The 20834-nt window shown below is 35.4% G+C and overlaps 1 protein-coding gene across 5 annotated transcripts in view; it reads left to right on the plus strand.

The window, feature by feature from the left end:
• The window catches only part of Lrba (LPS responsive beige-like anchor protein), a 542935-nt gene that overhangs the window by 61458 nt on the left and 460643 nt on the right, over positions 1-20834 (plus strand). For all 5 annotated transcript variants that reach the window (XM_076932608.1, XM_076932607.1, XM_076932609.1 and 2 more), the window contains exons 5-11: positions 3511-3606; positions 7297-7418; positions 7758-7884; positions 8705-8824; positions 10347-10493; positions 17344-17541; positions 17708-17841. In XM_076932608.1, the coding sequence (XP_076788723.1) occupies positions 3511-3606; positions 7297-7418; positions 7758-7884; positions 8705-8824; positions 10347-10493; positions 17344-17541; positions 17708-17841 (944 nt within the window). The remainder of the gene's footprint in view (positions 1-3510; positions 3607-7296; positions 7419-7757; positions 7885-8704; positions 8825-10346; positions 10494-17343; positions 17542-17707; positions 17842-20834) is intronic.

Genomic DNA, 20834 nt, shown 5'->3' on the forward strand with positions numbered 1-20834 from the left:
CTTTTTTGATTTGGAGCTGTCAGTGTCTTGGCCCCACCTTGTTAACTGTAACATTGTTACTGAGCCAGGCTTTTGAAGCTTTTCCTCTGCACAGCTCCTTCATCTGTAGCACTCTGTTCTTTAACTCTTGAGACCACCTACTTGGGTTTCATTCTTTGCATCTCCACGATTCCTTTATGTGCTGTTTGTGCCACTCTGTGCAGTGATAAGTTGACTTCAGTTTTAGTGTGTTTTCATTTCTGATGGGGTATGGTCTTAATATGCCTCCATTTCCACGTTGGAAAATGATTTTTGTTGCATACACTTGTATAGTTTTATTCTTGTTTATGGTGCTGTTTGTAAGTATAGGTCTTATTTATGTTATATCAGGAAGAGGCAGTGTACTGTTTGATTTTGTTTTGATTTATGTTTAAATAACTTATAAAGAATTGTTAGAAAAAGTAAAAACAAGGTGATTGTGAAGGTTGTGGACATATATATATTTATAGACATGGAAGTTTTATATACACAGAATAATTAATGGGGATATTCATGTAAAAATATTGACATGCTACCTTTTGTCTGTAATATTATGGATTCAGAATACAATGATGATGAACAGAGTTGGATAACTCTGGTTAATAGGCCTTGTGCGTTTGGTTTGACTGAACATCAGTGGAGTCAAAGTGAACAGAAATCTATTGCCACTCAGTCACATAAAATATACTTGTATCCAGTGAGTTAATAATATTTTCCTAAGTGCCTAGACATAGTTCCACAGGAAGTGTACATTAAGATGCTCAGCTGGATGTTTTTAAAAACTGTTACTTCTTTGAAAACCTTGTAGATGTATACAAGGTATTTTATCTTATTTATCCCACTACATGCCTCCAACTCACCTTGGAACCCTGTTTTTGATAGCAGAGAATTGTCAGCATGTGTATTCATTGTGAAGACAGTGGCTACATAAAATATACAACATGTTCAGTTTATTTTAAACATACTTTTTATTCTTTAACAATTCCATACATGTATACAATCTATTTTGATCATATTTATCCCCCATTACCCTCTATTATGCAGAGTCAAATATTTAATAGCAATTAAAAACCAGTGCACAGAACTGAAAAGGGGAGGTAGCTGCAAAGTCCCTAACTAAGAAGGTATTTTTAGTTTGTACCTGTTGGGAAAGGGAAAATTGGTTTTCTCCAATGGAGTGTCACTGGATACATCAACCACATTCCAGGGCAGGCACTATACTCAAGAGTAGTTGGCTAGTTCAAAATGAGCTCTCTTTTTTTGGTGTATTTGTTTCTTTGTTGGTTTTTTTTTTTTTTTTTTGCCATTTTTGTGTTGCTGTTTTTTTAAATTGTTGTTTGTTTTGATTTTCATTTTTTTTCTGTTTTTGTTATTGAGAGAGGGAAATGAGAACACATAAAGCTAGGTTGTTAGGTGGGAAGGGTCAGGGAATAGTTGGAGAGGAGAGTTAAAGTCAAAATACATTGTATTGAAAAAACACTATATGGAAAAGATAAATAAATGCAAAACCAGGAAGAGAGTAACCAAATCAGCCAAATGATATGTACAATGTTAAGTCATTTAAACGGTGAGAAAAATACAGTTTTCTTTTTACATTTGTGTGTGTTTATGTGCATGTGTATGCACACATATACCATTATGTCATTTGATGGTCAGAGGACAACCTGTGGGAGTTGGTTTTTTCCTTATATCATGTGGGTTCTGGGGATTGAACCCTAGTTGTCAGTCTTGGCAGCAGGCACCTTTAATAATGCTGAGCGATTTACAGGTCCACAGAAATGTTTTTGACAGACTACATAACAATATTAGACATGTTAATATAGGTGCTTACAGTAAGGAGGACAATCAGAATAGGCTTAGAAGACAAAGGCAAAATAATAAAACACCAGCTCTTTATAGTTGTACATGCCAGCTACTTCTACCTTTGACTTTGAAAAATTCCAGAATCTAAGTCTATACACAAATCAGTGATTTTTACTTGTGGAGTGAGTGCACTGATGATCATGGTCATTTGTAATATGAAATATGACAGTTTTTTTTGAAGGCTTTCCAGTGTAGCATCTTACAACAGTGTCTGGGAGAGGTTACCTTATTTTTGTTTTGTTGATTCCCTGACAGGAAAAGGAATTTGGAGGAATGATTTTTCTAGATAGAAATACTGTCATATTCCAAATGTATTTGCTGTTGCTGTTATTTTTTGTTACTTTATTTTTCTTGGAAATATATTTAAAAGTGAGTGTGATTGTAGTTACTTGTTATTAAGTTTACTTTTATAATTGAGTGGTATGGTTGATTAAAAATTATTTCTTAGGTTGAAGTTTTTCATTTACTGCTAGGCTAAAAGGTTACTAAACTCTTACATAGTAATAATAACATAGACTAGTAAACAATATAAGATGGGAGCAAGCCAATGATCTCACCCAGGGTTTGACCCTGTTTTCAGCTTGTAATAAAGAAGAATGAATGTCCTATATTTTTACTATATTTCCTTATAGACTGATTAAGATGGTAATGTGTATTTGATTGCCCCTGGCTTTCCTTATAAATATTAATGAGATTTTCATTTTAGTTCTTGATTGTTTCATGTACTAGATATTTTTGTGGGTCAAAGAAACATTAAAACAGATATAATATAATATACCCTTTATATCTGCTGTGCATTTGAGGCATATTGTAGAATAAAATATGCTAGGGAAATTTAATCAATTTTCTGAGTTCAGGGAGGACTGCCCCAAGGAAGTGGGCATTAAGATGAGCTTTGAAGTGTATGAAGGATTTCCTTGGTTTGCAGGAGGGTGAGGTAGGCTTAGTGAGCACATTTTAAACAAAAGGAATAGCTTGTACTTAGGCAGTGTTGTGGAAGAGATTCTGTGAGAAGGCATAGTCGACAGAATGAAGTTGGAGCTACAGATCTGATCTTGTAGGTCATCTTAAAGGTGGTCTCTATTAAAGACAGGAGGGTGAGGGCATACTGTAACTGGTGAAAGTATTAGGGCTAAAATCATGGTCTTTTGAGTCAGACTGAGTTCTGATCCTGACCCCATCAGTTACTGTATGGCCTGAAGCATGTTCCTCCGCCTTAGAGTCTCTGTAAGACTAGGAAGATAACAGAACCACTTCATAAGTTTGGCATGAAGTTAAAGTATCATGACTTTGGCATTGGAGTATAAGTAAACATTATTTAGAATTTGTTAAATTAAGATGTATAAAGGAGTGAGTGGCAGTTTGAGGTAGTTTGTAACTTAAATTTCAATTTTGAAGTGTTTGAGGTGTGAATTGTTCATACTTACTGAACAACAAATGTGTTGTATAATACTACCAAAAGATTACAGAATTTATTTTATCATTAAGATATTTGAAAATAGCATTGTTTGTTCTTATATATACCTTTTAGTACATAGCATCATTCAGTTATTTTTGTATATTGTAAAGCATGACTGTTATTAAATGTTTTGTAGAGAACAGAATGATTAATAAAGCATTGTTTTATAGCCTCCACATGCTGGGAAACTGTTGTCGGTGTTAAAGCACATGCCTCAGAAGTATGGTCCTGACGCCTTTTTCAACTTTCCCGGAAAGAGCGCTGCAGTAAGTACATGCGCATGCGCAGTAAGTACACACGCACACGCAGCCTCAGACCTCTCCTTTCCTTGTCAGCACAAGGTTCTGTGTGAGGCAGAAGCTTTTCTGTGTGAACTTACTCAGTCCTTAGAACAGTTTTCCCCTAGCTATTTGAGAGAAATTGGTGCTTAAAACATTTGGGGAAGCTGCTTACTCAAAGCTTGGTTCAGTAAAGGAATAATAGCCTTCCTGTCACATATTGTTGCAGCATCCCCTGAGTTTTTCTTTGTAACTTTAAATAGGTGCCAGTGTGGAACACTTCGACTTTCTGTCTTACTGAACGTTTTGCTTTTTTTTTTTTTTTTTTTTTTTAACACCTAGTATGTAGAAAGAATGACTCTTTGAGACTTAGCAGGCATATTATCCTGCTTTGGGATAAAGTCTTATAAAAATACATGTATTTTTTTGAGATAGGGTCTTTCTATACAGCTCCAGGCTAATATCAGTTTCTCAGTAGCTTAGGCTATCCTCAAACTGGAGCTCTTACTGCCAGAGTCTCTTGAATGCTGGGATTCCAGGTGTGTGCCACCACAGCTGGATATAATTGGCAAGCACACTATCACTGAGCTACATCCTTATCTGTTCTGTTCTTACTACTTTATAAATAAGATCATTATGTATGGTAGTGATATTTGTAATATCTCAATTAATTATTAAGTTAGTCAGTCTATACTAAATTATTTTTAGAAGATCTTTAATCTTTTCTTTTCCTTAACTATTCTTTCACTTATTACTTTGCTAGCTATAAAATCATGCTTGATTGTTTGGTTCTATGTAGTTAGGTACTATCTGCTAAAAGATAGAAAAAAAGGTAGAAGGACGCTTGTAGTGTCTCAGTTCATGCATATGATTTCAAAATTTTGGAGATAAAGGAAGGAAGGAAGGTCAGTAGGTGAAGGTCATCCTCAGATACAGAGGGAATATGAGGCCAGTATGGGTTCCCTGAGGCCCTGTTTCAACCAAATAAAATGAAACAAAACAAAGCTAAATAGTTTAGTGATATTTGGTTTGTTTTTTTGGAATTTTCTTATTTTGTTTTGCTTTTGCCCAAGCTAGCATTGTACTTAGAGTCAACTTAAGAGTCTCTTACCTTAGCATCATTAGTGTCTGAATCTGTAGGTATGTCTCATATCACTCAGTTCATTTGTGAAATTTGAATAATAAGTACAGCAAATATGACTTTGTTTTAAAACTTTCATGGCTTTTTTCCTTTGTAATTTTTTCTTAAGCATTTTAGTTTTGAAAGTTGTAGTAACTTCAGTCTCTTTCCATTCAGCTTATTATTTACCTCGGACAAGCAAAAGTGTTCTCACAAGAGTAACAGTTTTTTAGTGCATGATATTAAGATTTATTGTTCATAGTTCTTAGAGGTTGAAATCTGTCCATTCTGCTACTTGCATTTTTCTTGAAAATAGGACAAGTTCAGCTGGATAACTTTTAAAGTTCAAGAGATTAAGTGTTTAAAATAAATAAGTTAAAATTACTTCAGTAACTCACTCTTTTCTTCAAAGATAGCTTTAAAAGGAAGCTGTAAGTTAACAGGCAAATTACCTTGTATAAAACTCTCATGTCTTAGCATGCATTAATAGAGTAGGTTTAGTTCAGTGCAGCTTCATATAGAATCAGCTCCTTCTAGTTCTGCAAGTATTATTACATAAGCATGTCTCTGATGTTTCTCATGTTCTGGCACATTTAATACATATGAAAGAATATGTGTGTATATATGTATCATGTGTACACAATGCTTATAAAATTGATATTAATGACAAGGTTTGAAGTGTTCAGTATGAATTTTTCTAAGAAATTGAGACTGTATTCATATATCTTACAGTATATAATTTATAGCACACAATTACAATATACAACATAAAGTATTAAGTTGTGAAACTACCACAATCCATTTTAGAACATTTTCATCAATCCCTACACTTAGCACCAATTTACTTTCTGCTTTTCTGACTTTGTCAATTCTGGACCATGAATATGTGTGATTATCATACAGCATGTGGTCTATAGGGTTGAAATTTTTCTTAGTGTAATATTCTCATTATATTATGGCTTGTATCAGCAGTCTGTTATTTCTTCTTACAGATTTTTATAGTTTGTTGTGTGTACCTTTCATATTTAATTGCTCTTTATTTAATGGATATTTTGATTTTGTAACTTTTGGATTCTTGAAGACTAATGTAACTCAGGGGTTCTGGGTACAGTTGATTATATGGATATAAATTTTTATTTCTACTGGGTATAAACCTAGAATTAGAATTTCTGGATTTTATGATCTCTGATTAGCACTTTGAGGAACTAGTCTCCTAAGCAATGTTGGGAGGTTCCGGTTTCTTCACTTGATGATGCTAATTAATGTTATACAGGGGACTTTGGTGTGTGTCTGGAATGTTGTTCCCAGTGCTGGGGAGGTTTTTTTTTTTTTTTTTTTTTTTTTGTGATAAAGTCTTCCTATGTAACTTTTGCTGGTTTGGAACTTACCATGTAGACCAGTCCAGACTTGAACACATAATAAATATCTGCCTGACTCTGCCTCCCCAGTGATGCAATTAAAGGTGTGTATCTCCACGATCAGTCTGGCATTTTAATTGTGAGTGATTAGAGTTCATTGTATGCTTTGGACAATACTCCTTTATTAGATACTCATTTTGGCAAATATTCCCTCCCATGTTTACATCATGTCTTTAAAGTTTTAAAAGGTGTCATTCAAAGCTTTGATTGAAGTGTTTTATTGTAGTCCAATTTATTATTTATTTAAAACGCTGTGTTGGGGTAGCATAATTGTGAAGGAATTGTCTAACCCGGTGAAGTCCTTATGCAAGTACAGAGTATATTATACTATCTTTTCAAGGGTTTTGGATATGGTAGTGTATCTTCTAACCTTGGTTTTAGCCTTTAAAGATTGTGTTGCTATTTAGAAACTCTCCCATCATATATATACATGTAATGTATACATTATATATATGTACAAACATACACACACACACACAGAGTTTGGTTGGTTTATTTAAGATAGGATCTCACTCTGTGGCCACAACTTGCCTGTTACTTGCTATGTAGACTATGTTGGCCTTGATAGCCCAGAGATCTACCTACCTTTACCTCCCAAGCACATGTGTAGCATGTATGACCATATCCAACTAATGTTATAGTAAAAAAAGTTTAAACTAAATGGTAAAGCCACACATATAAAATGGCTTATGCATATCATTTTGAAAACTATGTGAAATAATCTTGTGTAGTTTTATATTTGTAGTTTGCAAAAGTATCATACACTAAGCCCTTTCTTTAACCTCTTTCCATCTGTCTCTATCACTTTTTTTTTGGCCAAATTTCAGGTTTAATTGCAGTACTATTTCTTTAAATTAGAATCTTTCTGGCTATTTCTGTAGTAAAAAAATGAAGTGGACATGAATTTGGTCTAAGAAGTTATACCGAATATTTCATTTAAATAATTAATATTTACTAATTTTTATTTGAGAAGATTTAATAGTTACTAAAAATTTTTTCCAAATAAAGTCTGCTTTGTGATGTTTTATAACTTAAAGTAGTATGATACAGCAGAGACACATAGCATTATAAAGTCTCATTTTTATGAGTTCAATAATAAAGTTTTTCATGCAAATTAGTAACTATGTTTCTTTCCTTTAGGCTATTGCATTACCTCCTATAGCCAGATGGCCTTACCAGAATGGTTTTACATTTCACACCTGGCTTAGAATGGATCCTGTAAATAATATTAATGTTGACAAGGATAAACCATATTTATATTGGTATGTATTTCTAGAATTGATTAGTGTTAACACCTTATTTTGTTTTTTTTCTTTTTTTTATTATTAGATATTTTATTTACACTTCAGATGGCATCCCCTATCCCCATTCCCCCCACCCCCCTTAGGAAACCCCTATCCCATGTCCCCTTTTCCTTTTTGCATTTATACATTTTTTTAAAATAATGTTAATCATAGGCTTTATAAGTTTGGAATTGTTCAATCAGAGGTGTAACCCACTGACCAACCTAGATATAAAAACTATCTTTGACTGGTGGAGAACACCTTATTTTGAAAATGAGACTATTTTGAGGTAAAATAAAAACTTACTCTTTATAAAAGTTTCAGAACCAGCAAAGGTCTTGGCTACTCTGCTCATTTTGTTGGAGGCTGTTTGATTATAACCTCAATAAAGTCAAAAGGAAAAGGCTTTCAACATTGTGTGAAATTTGATTTCAAGCCACAAAAGGTATGTGCTCTTCCCAATTTGGCTCCTTTAAGAAGCTACCCAGCCTGCAGAGTACAGGGTTGACCATGTGTGGTTTTGCAGCTGTTTATGCTTCCTCAAAGTGTGTTTCAATTACTTGGTAGCTGTCAGCTGCTATGGTTTGGGTCATAAAATGACTTAACATTTAGTTATTTGTAGTTTTTTATAAAGTATGTGTGTGCTTATTGTATGTATGTGTGTGTATGTATGTGTGTGTGTGTGTATGTATGTATGTATGCATGTATGCATGTATGTGAGTGCTCTAACTGAATATATATGTGAATGCCAGAGGAGGGCAGCAGATCCCAGGATAAATTGTGAGCCACCATGTGGTGCTGGGAACCGAACTCAGGACCTCTGGAAGAGCAGACAATGCTCTTAACCATAGAGACATTTCTCCAGTGTGGTTATTTGCAAGTTTTATGAGAGATGCCAGGAGAAAAGAAAATGATATTTACTTTATACTGTCTTCTTTTAATATAAGTTAGAGATTAGTAAAGAGTCATCAATAACATGTCAAAGGTAGGTAGCAGATACTCAAAATTTAAAGAAGATATTTTTACTAGTTATTTAACTTTTTGGTGATGTGTTTGAAAATTTTCATAATATTACATTGTAAAAATTATCTGGTGATTAAGATTAATCTACTGTGATTTCCCCCAAATAAATAGTGTTCTAGAAATTGAATGTTGGGCTAGTTAAAGTACTCAAATTTTTTTTAAGTTTAATTAAAATCCTTCACTTTTTAGTTATTATTAATGTGGTTGTATTAGTAAGAGAATCATTATTTTTGCTTACTCAGTGGTACATGGTAACTATAGTACACATTTACAACCGATGGAAGAACAGTGAGCTTCGATGTTATGTGAATGGTGAACTTGCTTCCTATGGAGAGATAACATGGTTTGTCAACACCAGTGATGTAAGTAGTTTCCAGAATGTTGCCATGTGTCTTAGAGTTTCTATTGCTGTGATAAACACCATGACCAACAGCAGCCTGGGGAGGAAAGGCTTTATTTGACTTATACCTCCACATCACTGTTCATCATCAAAGAAAGTCAGGGCAGGAACTGATGCAGAGACTATGGAAGAATGCTGCTTACTAGCTTGATCCTTTCATCTTGTTCAGCCTGTTTTCTTATCAAATCCAAGATCAACTGTCTGGAGATGTTACTGTCCACAGTGGGCTGGACAGTATCCTACAGGCGAGTATGAGGAAAATATTTTCTCATTGGAGGTTCCATCTTTCAGATGTCTCTAGCTTGTCTTAAGTTGACAAAACTAATCAGTACACTGAGGAATGAAATTTATAAACAAGAATATTTTAAAATCTGAGTATATATTTTGGATGCCATAATGTATTTTTATAGGCATAATTTGATTACTGTGTTATTTTTTGATAAAATTTGTTGATTTATCAGCTAAAGTGTTATTCAGATTTTATCATGAAATTGTTCTGGCTTTAGATAAAGATGATTATTTTATAAAGAAGTTAGATAATACATGTCCATATGCTTTGCATATACTTCATTGCTGCTATTAGTACTGTTAGTTTTTATTGTATTTTCAGAGGTTAGAATGGAACTAGGGATGATCTTGTTTCTCTCCTTCTAACATTCTTTTTATAGAAAACTTAAAAAAAAAAAACCCACTAAGGAAAATGGTTTCAAACTAAGCCACTCATCTGCCACTCTCCTTTAATACCATTTTTATACTTACATTTATGTTGATAATGTTAGCTTTCAGAGCTCATGGTGTGGTATCAAACACCTCTGAAACTCAGTTCTGTCACTTATCAACTATATGATAATATAGTTCCACCTGAAAATAGGTGTGAAACACTGAGTCCTAGAACATCAGGTTGATGGTAAGGATACGCTAACTTAGTCTCTTAAGCTAATGAGACACACCAGTGTCTTCAGTATGAAAAGGGTGCAGTGAGAAGGGTCACACAGGCCCAAACCAGACTCATCATTTCCTGCTTCAGACAAAGTTTTCCCTTCAATTGAGATGTTTAACTTCTTAACTTAGAATCATGTCAACTTGTCTGATTCTCTTTTTATTGTCTCTTCGTTAACAAATTGTATTTATTGTAACTTAGAGAACTTGTGTTCCCAATCTCCACTCCAGGTGTGAAGGAATAAGTGCTAAATGAATTTTTTTTTTTACTCTATTCCTGTATAGTTTAGAAAGAAACATATGTATATACATGCATTTATCTGCCTGTGTTCTTTTACTTAATATTATATCATATTATATTAATGTGGATAAAGGTCTATCCATATTATCAAAATGGAAGAGTTTTAATTCATACTGTTTTATTTTTTATATGTGTTATCTATCACTTGCAGAATGTGTGTGTGTGTGTGTGTGTGTGTATATATATATATATATATATATATATATATATATATTTTTTTTTTTTAACCTGCTTTCTCTTACAGACCTTTGACAAATGCTTCCTGGGCTCATCAGAAACAGCAGATGCGAACCGGGTGTTCTGTGGTCAGATGACTGCGGTTTACCTTTTCAGTGATGCTCTTAATGCAGCTCAGATTTTTGCCATTTATCAGTTGGGCCTGGGGTACAAGGTACTTAACTTACTGTCCACTGTTTAATGGTTGAATGCCTTTTGGGTTTGATTAGGGGGTGGGCCATACATGGGGAGTTATACCTTGAGTAGTTATATAATGTATGCCAGGGCACTGGGAGCATGACAGGGAAATCACAGGGGTCAAAGGGCACTTCACATGTTGAAGAATGCAGCATACTTGACATGTGTGAGGTACTGTGAAAAGTGCCTGCTTAAGTTTCAGTTTTATTTCATGCTCTAATCCTTTCGATGAAGGCAAATCTGTTTTTAAGGTGACATAAAATTGTTCATATTCATGGGGTACCACACAGCATTAAAATACATACAAAATGTTCAAATCAGGATGAATGTATATGTCTTCTCAAACATTTATCATTCTTCATGATAAGATGTTCCTACTTTTTTTTGCATTTCTGAAATACATTGTTCTTATTTATAGTTATCCTGCTGGCCAACCATGCACCATAGCTTCTTTCTTTCGTCTGTAGTATACACTGACCATTCTTTCTCCACCGCCCTGTCTGTGGTAACCATCATTCAACTTTCAGTTCTTAAGAGATTGACAGTCTTAGATTAAGTATGAGGAGGATCCAGGATCATTTATCTGCTGTGTCTTGGGTTATTCTACTTAATATATGTCCTCCAGTTTTATCCACATTGTCAAACTGACAGAATTTAATTTATTTTAATGCCCAAATAATATTTTATTCCATATATGTACCATCTACTTTTTTTCTTCCCGCCTCCCCCTTTGTGACAGGGTCTTTGTACACAGCCATGGTTGTCCTGGAACCAGGCTGATTTTGAACTCATAGATCCTCCTACCTCTGCCTCAGTAGTCCTAGGATGAGAGGCAACTGTTACCACACTCAGCCTCTTTTAATCTCTTAATGAGCACTTTTTGTACTTAATGGCAATTGTGAATAATGGTGTTATAATTATAAAAGTGCAAATGTCTCTTTGATATCATTATTTAATTTTGTTTGGGTATTTACTCCGGGATAGGATTGTTCCCATTGGAGGAATGTTTATAGCCTCCTCTCACCACTTCCACTTCTTTTGAGACAGGGTCCCAAGTATCCCAAGCCAGCCTTGAACTTGGTACATAGTTGATGCTTGCTTTGAATTCCTGATCACCCTGTCTCCACCTCTCAAGTGCAGAAATTATAGCTATATGTCACTATGACTGGCCTCTCTGTGGTTGTAATTCTCTTACTGGCCTGAGATACTGAAGATCTCTTTGTTGCTTATTGGCTGTTTATTTGTGTTTTCACACCAATTTTCTTTTGTGTGATTTATTTTCTTACTAGGTTTCAAGAGTTCCATAAATATTGTGAACGTAAGTTTTTCTCAGGTGTATGATTTATAAATTTCTCTTGTGTACCTTTTTAAATTTTTAATATGGTTTTTGAAGAACAGAAATTTTATTTTATTTATTTTTTTGAGACAGTGTTTCTCTATATAATCCTGACTGTCTAGGAACTCACTCTGTGGACCAGGCTAACCTCAAACTCAGATATTTGTCTGTCTTTGCTTCCTGAATGTTGGGATAAAAGGTGTGTGCCACCATACCTGCCTCAGGAATTTGATTTTTATCAAGTATAACTTTCAATTTTTTTGTGTGTCCTTATAAATATTTGACTACAATATTAGAAAGATTTTCTTATTTTCTTTTCTTAGTTTTATTGTTTTAATATTTCTCTGTTGGTTTGTGCTTCATTTTGAATTAATTTGACTTTTGTTAATAAAGTAAGCTTAATGGAAAACTATTCTTCCTATAAGTCTGATTATGTATTTCTCTTAAATTCATTGAAGCTTAACCCTCAAGGAAGTGATGTTAAGTGGTGAGTCTAGGGAAGTAATTAGGCCATGAAGGCTTTCTCATGATTGTGATACTCTGCATTCATGTATGGTAGGACCAACTATGATTTGCCAGAAGAGCCATGAAAAGTAAATTTAAGTTACTTATAAATTACCTATAATGTATATTTTTTAAATAGCTAAGATGAATGTTGACAATCAGTGTCCTCTAGTGTTCCTTTATTTTTTTTCTTCCACAAACATTGTTCTTTCTCTGTTGTATTATCTCGGCATTTTTTTAGGTTCTTCTATATTCCTGACACAATTTTTCTTATTGCCAATAAATGATATATTGTGTAATGTTTGATATAGAAACTTTCAATATGGTCTTGACTATTCCTTTTTACTTGTTTTGTTACTGTTGTAGATTTTACTTCTAAATATTTTATATTATTATCATAAAATATTATAGAAGCCATATATGTACACCAATCAAATATTTAGAATGTATGTGCATATGCAGTACACAGCTTTTAGAGAAATGTTTGTAGTGTTGCCAAGACTAGTCTGGAACTCTTTTTTTTTTTTTTTTAAGTTTTTTATTGGATATTTTATTTATATTTCAGATGTTATCCCCTTTCCCCATTCACCCCCCAGAAACCTTCTATCCCATCCTTCCTCCTCCTCCTGCTTCTATGAGGATGTGTCCCTACCCACCTACCGACTCCCACCTCCCCACCCTTGAATTCCCCCACACTGGGGCATCCAGCCTTCATGAGACCAAGGAAGCTCCTCTCCCTCCTATGCCTCACAAGGCCATCCTCTCCTACATATACAGATGGAGCCATGGGTCCCTCCCTATGTGCTCCCAGGCTGATGGTTTAGACCCTGGGAGCTCTGGTTGGTTGGTATTGTTGCTCTCCTCATGGGGCCGCAAACCCTTTCAGCTCCTTCAGTCTTCTTTCTAACTCCTCCATTGGGAACCCCTTGATCAGTTCAATGGTTAGCTGTGAGCATTCACCTCTGTATATGTCAGACTCTGGTAGATCTCTAAGGAGACAGCTATATCAGGCTCCTGTCAGCATACACTTCCTGACATCCACATCAGTGTCTACCTTTGGTGACTGCACATGGGATGGATACCCAGGTGGAATGGTCTCCAGATGGCCCCACCTTCAGTTTCTGTCTCACACTTTCTCTCCATATTTGTTCCCTTGAGTATTTTGTTACTCCTTCTAAGTAGGACTGAGGCATCCACACTTGGTCTTCCTTCTTCATGAGCTTCATGTGGTCTGTGAGTTGAATCTTGGGTATTTCAAGCTTTTGGGCTAATATCCAATTATCAGTGAGTGAATACCATGTGTGTTCTTTTGTGATTGGGTTAACTCACTCAGGATGGTATTTTCTAGTTTCATCCATTTACCTAAGAATTTCTCGAATTCATTATTTTTAATAGCTGAATAATACTCCATTGTGTAAATTACCACTTTTTTTTTTTTTTTTTTTTTTTTTTTTTTTTTTTTTTTTTTTTTTTTTTTGCATCTATTCCTCTGTTGAAGGACATGTGGGTTCTTTCCAGCTTCTGGCTATTATAAATAAGGCTGCTATGAGCATGTGTCCTTGTTATATGTTGGAGCATCTTCTGGGTATATGCCCAGGAGTGGTATAGCTGGGTCCTTAGGTAATGCTATGTCCAATTTCCTGAGGAACTGCCAGACTGATTTCCAGAGTGGTTGCACCATCTTGCAATCCCACCAACAATGGAGGAGTGTTCCTCTTTCTCCACAACCTCACCAGCATCTACTATCACCTGAGTTTTTGATCTTAGCCATTCTGACTGGTCTGAGGTGGTATCTCAGGGTTGTTTTGATTTGCATTTCCCTGATGACTAAGGATGCTGAACATTTCTTTAGGTGCTTCTCAGCCATTTCCCTAAACCTCACAAAGACCTAACAAAGAAAGAGAAATTCAGACCAATCTCCCTTAGGAATATCAATGCAAAAATACTCAATAAAACTGTTGCAGACCGAATCCAAGAACACATCAAAACAATCATCCATCATGATCAAGTAGGCTTTATTTCAGGAATGCAGGGATGGTTCAATATTCAGAAATCCATCAATGTAATCCACTATATAAACAAAATTAAAGGAAAAAAAAAGCCACACGATCATATCCCTAGATGCTGAGAAACATTTGATAAAATTCAAAATCCCTTCATGGTAAAAGTCTTGGAAAGATCAAGGCCCATACCTAAGCATAGTAAAAACAATATACAGCAAACCAGTAGCCAACATCCAACTAAATGGAGAAAATCTTGAAGCAATCCCACTAAGATCAGGGACTAGACAAGGCTGCCTACTCTCACCCTACCTATCCAATATAGTACTAGAAGTCCTAGCCAGAGCAATTAGACAACAAAATAAGTCAAAGGGATGCAAATAGGAAAGGAAGAAGTCAGAATATCACTATTTGCAGATGATATGATAGTATACTTAAGTGACCCCAAAACTTCCACCAGAGAACCCCTAAACCTGATAAACAACTTCAGCAAAGTGGCTGGATACAAAATCAACTTAAACAAATTAGTAGCCTTCCTCTCCTTGAAAGATAAACAAATTGAGAAAGAAATTAGGGAAATGATACCCTTAATAATAGTCACAAATAATATAAAATGTCTTGAACTCTTACATCCGTATAATCCTGTCACTCAGGAGTACTGTGATACAGGCATGAACTATGTTGTCTAGATCTAAATATTATCAGCCCTATCGTTTCTTTTCAGATTCATTTGCATATCTTTTAAGGACATTAAAAATGAGAAATGTGTGTTTTATATTTATTATGTGTTCACTATTTATAGGATATGTAATTACTTTATGCAGATTTATGTTTGCCGGTTTATTAGTTCATTTTCACTACTGTAGTGAAATACCTCTGACAGAGTAACTTTATAGCAAAAAGAAGAGTTGGCTCGTGTTGTAGGGGTCCATGGTCTCTGGCCTGTTACTGGTGATGACATACTTGCTTGTAGACATTTAGCAGAGAATACAGAGTGCTTCCTTTTTAGGGTTCTCTCCTTTCATAATGCTACCAGAGTTCACTTCACTCTACTGGCTTTCCAAAGCCCCACTTGAAATCATCTTTTCTGCACTTTATAGCTCTTCATGGTGGGAAAATGGAAATTGACTTTCAACTTGTGTTAGTTTGTGGGACACACTCAAGTCATCTACACCATTGCACTGTTACGTCTGAGCTTTTCAGTCTCTGATGGCATGTTTTTGGCTAATTCATGTTTTTCTTTCTCTTTTTCTGCTCCTGTCCCAAGTAGGGACTGAACCCAGGGCCTTCTACACGCTGTTATTCCCTCTTCTGTTTATGGAATTTTGCTTACCCACTTATCAGCTCATGGAAATTGTGAGGCTTTCACTTTGGGTTGTTATGAATAATTTTAATATGACTACAGTAACAGGGTTACATATTTGGGAAAGTTCCATGTTATTTTCCAAAATGATTGCACCATTTTATATTACCATAGTAGTCTATGACATTTTTCTCCATGTCTTTTCCTATTTGTGTTATCAGATTTTTTGGTCAGAACTATCCTTGTGAGTATGAAGTAATCTCTCATTGGTTGTGTATGTGTGTGCAACATGTACACATGTGTAAAGGCTATTTGCTGTCATCACATCTGCCTTAGTGCTATGACAGAGTTTTTCACCTTGCACTGAACTTTGAGCTAGGCTGGTAGCCAGCAGTCCCTTGTTTTTGCTCCCCATAGTGCTTGTGTTACATGTACAAGTGTGACCATGCTCACCTTGGTGTTGGGGATCCAAACTGAGGTTCTCATGTTTGCTCAGCAAGCACTAATACCCACAGAGCCATCTCTGTGTGCTCGCTATCACTGTACACTCACTATAACTGCACTCACTATAACTGTACACTCTGTTGCTCTGACTGTTCTGGAACTCACTGTGTAGCTCAGGAGATCCCTCACCCCACAGGGATCTACCCCCTCTGCTTCCTGGGTGCTTCAGTTAAAGGTGTGCACCACTTTGCTCTTTATTAAAAAGTTAAACTGTGCCAAAATACACATAATTTACTTATATTCACAGTGTTTGAACAACTGATTTTGTAATTCTTAGAGTATGTGTACATAAACTAAGATACCTACTGGTCTGGGCTCTGTGATTCTATAAGCTATTGTGTATGCATTCTTTCTATCTTTTTAAAATATGATTTATTTATTTTCATTTTATGTATATTGATTGTTGTTTTACTTGCATGCATATTTGTGTCAGGGGGTGAGATTCTCTGGAACTGGAGTTACACACAATTATGAGCTGCCACTTGGGTGTTGGGAACTGAACCCAGGGACTCTGGAAAGCAGCCAATGCTCTCAACAACTGAGCCATCTCTCCAGCCCTGTGTGTGCAGCCTTTCACTGATTAAAACATTGTTTTTAGATGTGACCGTGAAATAATCTTTGACAGCATTGAAGGAACATACAAAAGGCAATATAATAAAAATAAGAGACTTCAGTATCTACTTTGACTGTGTATAAGTATGTAATCATACTTAGATCAACAAAGAAACAGGATGTGAGCAACTATATAGACCAGGTGAACTTAACAGACAGAACACTGCAGCACCCACATCATATGTGTTCTTCTTGAGAGTGCATGGAGTAGTCTTCAGTTGGTAAATTTAAGGAGATTGAAGTCATTGGATATATTATTATGACCGACAGAATGAGATTGGAAAGATCTGTACCATGGAAATTAAACAACACATTCTTAAACAACCAGTGAGTCAGAACAGATGGCACAGAAGCCATTGGAAAATATCCTGAGGTAACTGAAAGTTACTGTAACTTAAACTTAAGGTTGTGCAACCATCAAGAGGGTAAATCAGAGGCAACGACTCACATTTGTGAAAGGGGTCCAGTATTTTACCTGGTATTCTTACATTTTATGTTATGGTCATTTATATTTAGAGTTTCTTACGCCGTGTGTATTTTACTATTTTTTTGTTTTTGTAATTAACAGGGCACATTTAAATTTAAAGCGGAAAGTGACCTTTTCCTTGCTGAGCACCATAAACTGTTACTGTATGATGGCAAACTCTCCAGTGCCATTGCCTTCACCTACAACCCGCGGGCCACAGATGCCCAGCTGTGCCTCGAGTCGTCTCCCAAGGACAATCCGTCCATCTTCGTTCACTCACCACATGCACTCATGCTCCAGGTACTATCTCAGAAGTGTCCCTGAATGACTGAGGAGTACTTGTTCAATTTTCTTATACGTGTGGCATACCACATCTTAGTGTTCCTATAGTTTCTGTTGTATTGTAGTTTCAATTGCTTTAGAAAAGAAAATTTTCAAACCTTTACTGTGTTTTGTGTTTTCCAAGGATGTAAAGGCAGTTTTAACACATTCCATCCAGAGTGCCATGCATTCCATTGGAGGAGTACAAGTTTTGTTTCCGCTTTTTGCCCAGCTGGATTATAGGCAATATTTATCTGATGAGGTTGATTTGACTATCTGGTGAGTGTTTTTGATTTCTTGTTTTGACTGTTGTTTTTGAGAGAGCATTTTTTTTTTTTTTTTGTTTTTATTAGTAACTTTTTAAAAAATGTTAATCAAAGCTTTATAAGTTTGGTAATGCTCAATAACAAGATGCCCATACAATCAGAAGTGTAACCCAATACCCCATCTAGATATACCAACTATCTTTGACTGGCGGAGACACGCAACATCTGCCTCCGTGTCCTCTCCCCGCTCTTGAGAAAGTGTTTTACTGTGTAGTCCTTACTCCACTGGCCTGTATTTCACCATGTGGCTCACCATCTTTCTGCCTTAGTTTTCTGAGAGCCGGGATTACAGGTGTACAACACCATACCTGGTGGCTCTGTTCTAATTTTATGTGGGAGTCATTTTTCATGATTATTGAACTGAACAGTATTTTTTGCCACTCATATTGTTGTAGAGTAACAATATTTTAGAGAAACTTATTTATGAATAATACTATAAATATTAATTATATTATTATTAATGTAATTCTAACTTATTAGTAGAAAAGACCCTCTAAAACATAATAAATGTTATCATTTAAAGTTAACATGGTGATAGTGGATTTATTAAAAGTGTATATATTTTGGCTGGCCATGGTGACAAAGCCTTTAATGCCAACACTTGGGAGGCAGAGGCATGTAGATCACTGTTAGTTTTAGGTCAACCTGGTCTACACAGTGAGTTTTGGGACAGTAAGGGCTATGTAGAAATATCATCTGAAAAAGGAAAAACCAGTCAAGACAAACAGAACTTGTGTGTGTGTGTGTGTGTGTGTGTGTGTGTGTATTTAAATATTTTAAATTGGCAGGGGTTTATTATGGAGATAAAAGTTTTTATATTTTAGTTTCTTTGTCATTCATTTGTATAAGTGAAATTTAAAACTTTTAGTGGTAGGCAAGGGGATTTTTGTCTTTTTTAAAAAATTAGGTTTTATTTTGACATATTTTATATTCTGTATTATAGAGTTGAGTCTTAACAAAGGCAGAGACATGTGAATTCTATGATAAATTGTAGAACATGAGAGCTGCCTAAATGAATGAATTCCTTGTGGCTGCATATTCCAGTGAAATTATGTATAATACAATGATCATATTTCATTTATTGAGAAATTTGAATGAGCTTTCCATTCTTTTTAGAAATTCTGCTATATGTGACTTGACATCTATGACCTGTGTATCCAACTGATGATGAATTAATTTTCTTCAGATTATTTTTAGACAACAAAAATTATTTTTAATTTTTTTTCTGAGCAGGAATCAGATGTAGCATTTACCAACTCTATTAAGTTAAATAATTTATTTGTGGTTTGGGGGCTTGCTGTGTTACCCAAGCTGGTCTCAAACCTACTGACCTCCTGCCATCTATTGTTAAGTAATTGGGATTACAGATGTGCTCTCCTGCACCTGGTTTGTTGTCTATACTTTAAAATACTTAATTAAATTACTCCTGGCATAGTAACAAGCTTACTAAATTTTTGTGATTGGTTTGGCAGGGATTAGTTTTTCTTTCTTTCTCCCATCTTTTTAGTCTCTTCACTGGTGTAGCATAATGCTGCTGTCAAGGATGAGGGTGAGCCAGTCTTGCTGAATTTGTGGTCTTTCCTAGGAACCAATGATGAGGAGGTGGCAGCTAATCCTACTTTTTCCTTTCCTTTTGGGCTTCTCTAAATACTGTGGGTGATGGAGAATGTTGTATCTCCTGTTCACTTTTAAATGTAAGACTGAAGGATCATGATTTTTCTGTAGAAAGAAGGAATAAACTACTTATTTATTCTATCTTTTGATTTTTGGAAACAGGGTCTTACTCTGTAGACTTTCATCTCCTAGAAATTCTTCTGCCATTGCCTCCCAAGCACTGAGATTAAAAGTGTGCAGCATCATGCCTGGCTAGGAACAAACTTCTTAGTCCAGTTTGTAGCCCTGCTTGTTTTGATAGTTTAAATCATATTCAGTTTGCTCTGTTTTATTTTTTCTTTTGTAATCCCTAACTCTTAAAAATGAATATGCTTAATTTTTTTTATCTTTTTTTTATCTTTTTAAATAATACCTTTATTCTTTGAAAATTTCACACATGTATACAGTGTTTCTTTTTTGGATTTGAGAGTAATGTTTATTTTTTCATTTTTATTTAATTCTTTTCCCATAGGATGCATCTCAATTATACTCACCCCCAATTCCCCTCAGATCTTTCCCATCTCCCTACTCACCCAAGTTCATGGTCTTTCTCTCCCTCTTCCTCTTCAAAAACAAAAACAGAAACAAAAAAAAGATAATGAAAATAAATAAAACCTTAATAAAATAAAAAATACTAAGTATATCAAACTAACACACACACACACACACACACACACACACAGAGAGAGAGAGAGAGAGAGAGAGAGAGAGAGAGAGAGAGAGAGAGAGAGAATATGAATGTAGTCTGTTTTATGTTGGCCAACTACTGGGCAGGGGACAGACCTGCTCTGGAGTTTAGCTGGTATGCTCAGTGACATGCTATTAGAGAAAAGGGATATTACCTTTCCCAGCAGCTATTATTTGAATAAACTTCTTGGTTTATGGTAGGACTTTGTGTCCACTTCCTCTCTATGCTGGGATTTTTTTTTTTCTTTTTTTTTTCTGGTTTGGATTTGCGCAGGCCTTGTGCAGTCTCTGTGAGTTCATTCATTTATTATTCCTTGTCTGCTTGGAAGACACTGGTTTTTTGGAGTCATCTACCACCTCTGGCTCTTAGAGTCTTTCCTCCTCCCCTTCTACATAGGTCCCTGAGCCTTGAAGGGAGGGGTTTGATGAAGACATCTCACTTAGAGCCGAGTGCTACAAAGTCTGTCATTCTCTGCACAGTTTCTAGTTGTGTGTATTAGAGACTTTGCTGGTCAGTGCTGAGTGGTGCACTGATCTCTGGGCTTAACAGTATGCCCTTAGGAGTAGGTATTTTTGTTTGTTTTTTTTTTTTTTTTAATAAATTCT

Source organism: Arvicanthis niloticus, chromosome 4, assembly GCF_011762505.2.
Source record: "Arvicanthis niloticus isolate mArvNil1 chromosome 4, mArvNil1.pat.X, whole genome shotgun sequence".
In the NCBI taxonomy this organism is placed as follows: domain Eukaryota; kingdom Metazoa; phylum Chordata; class Mammalia; order Rodentia; family Muridae; genus Arvicanthis; species Arvicanthis niloticus.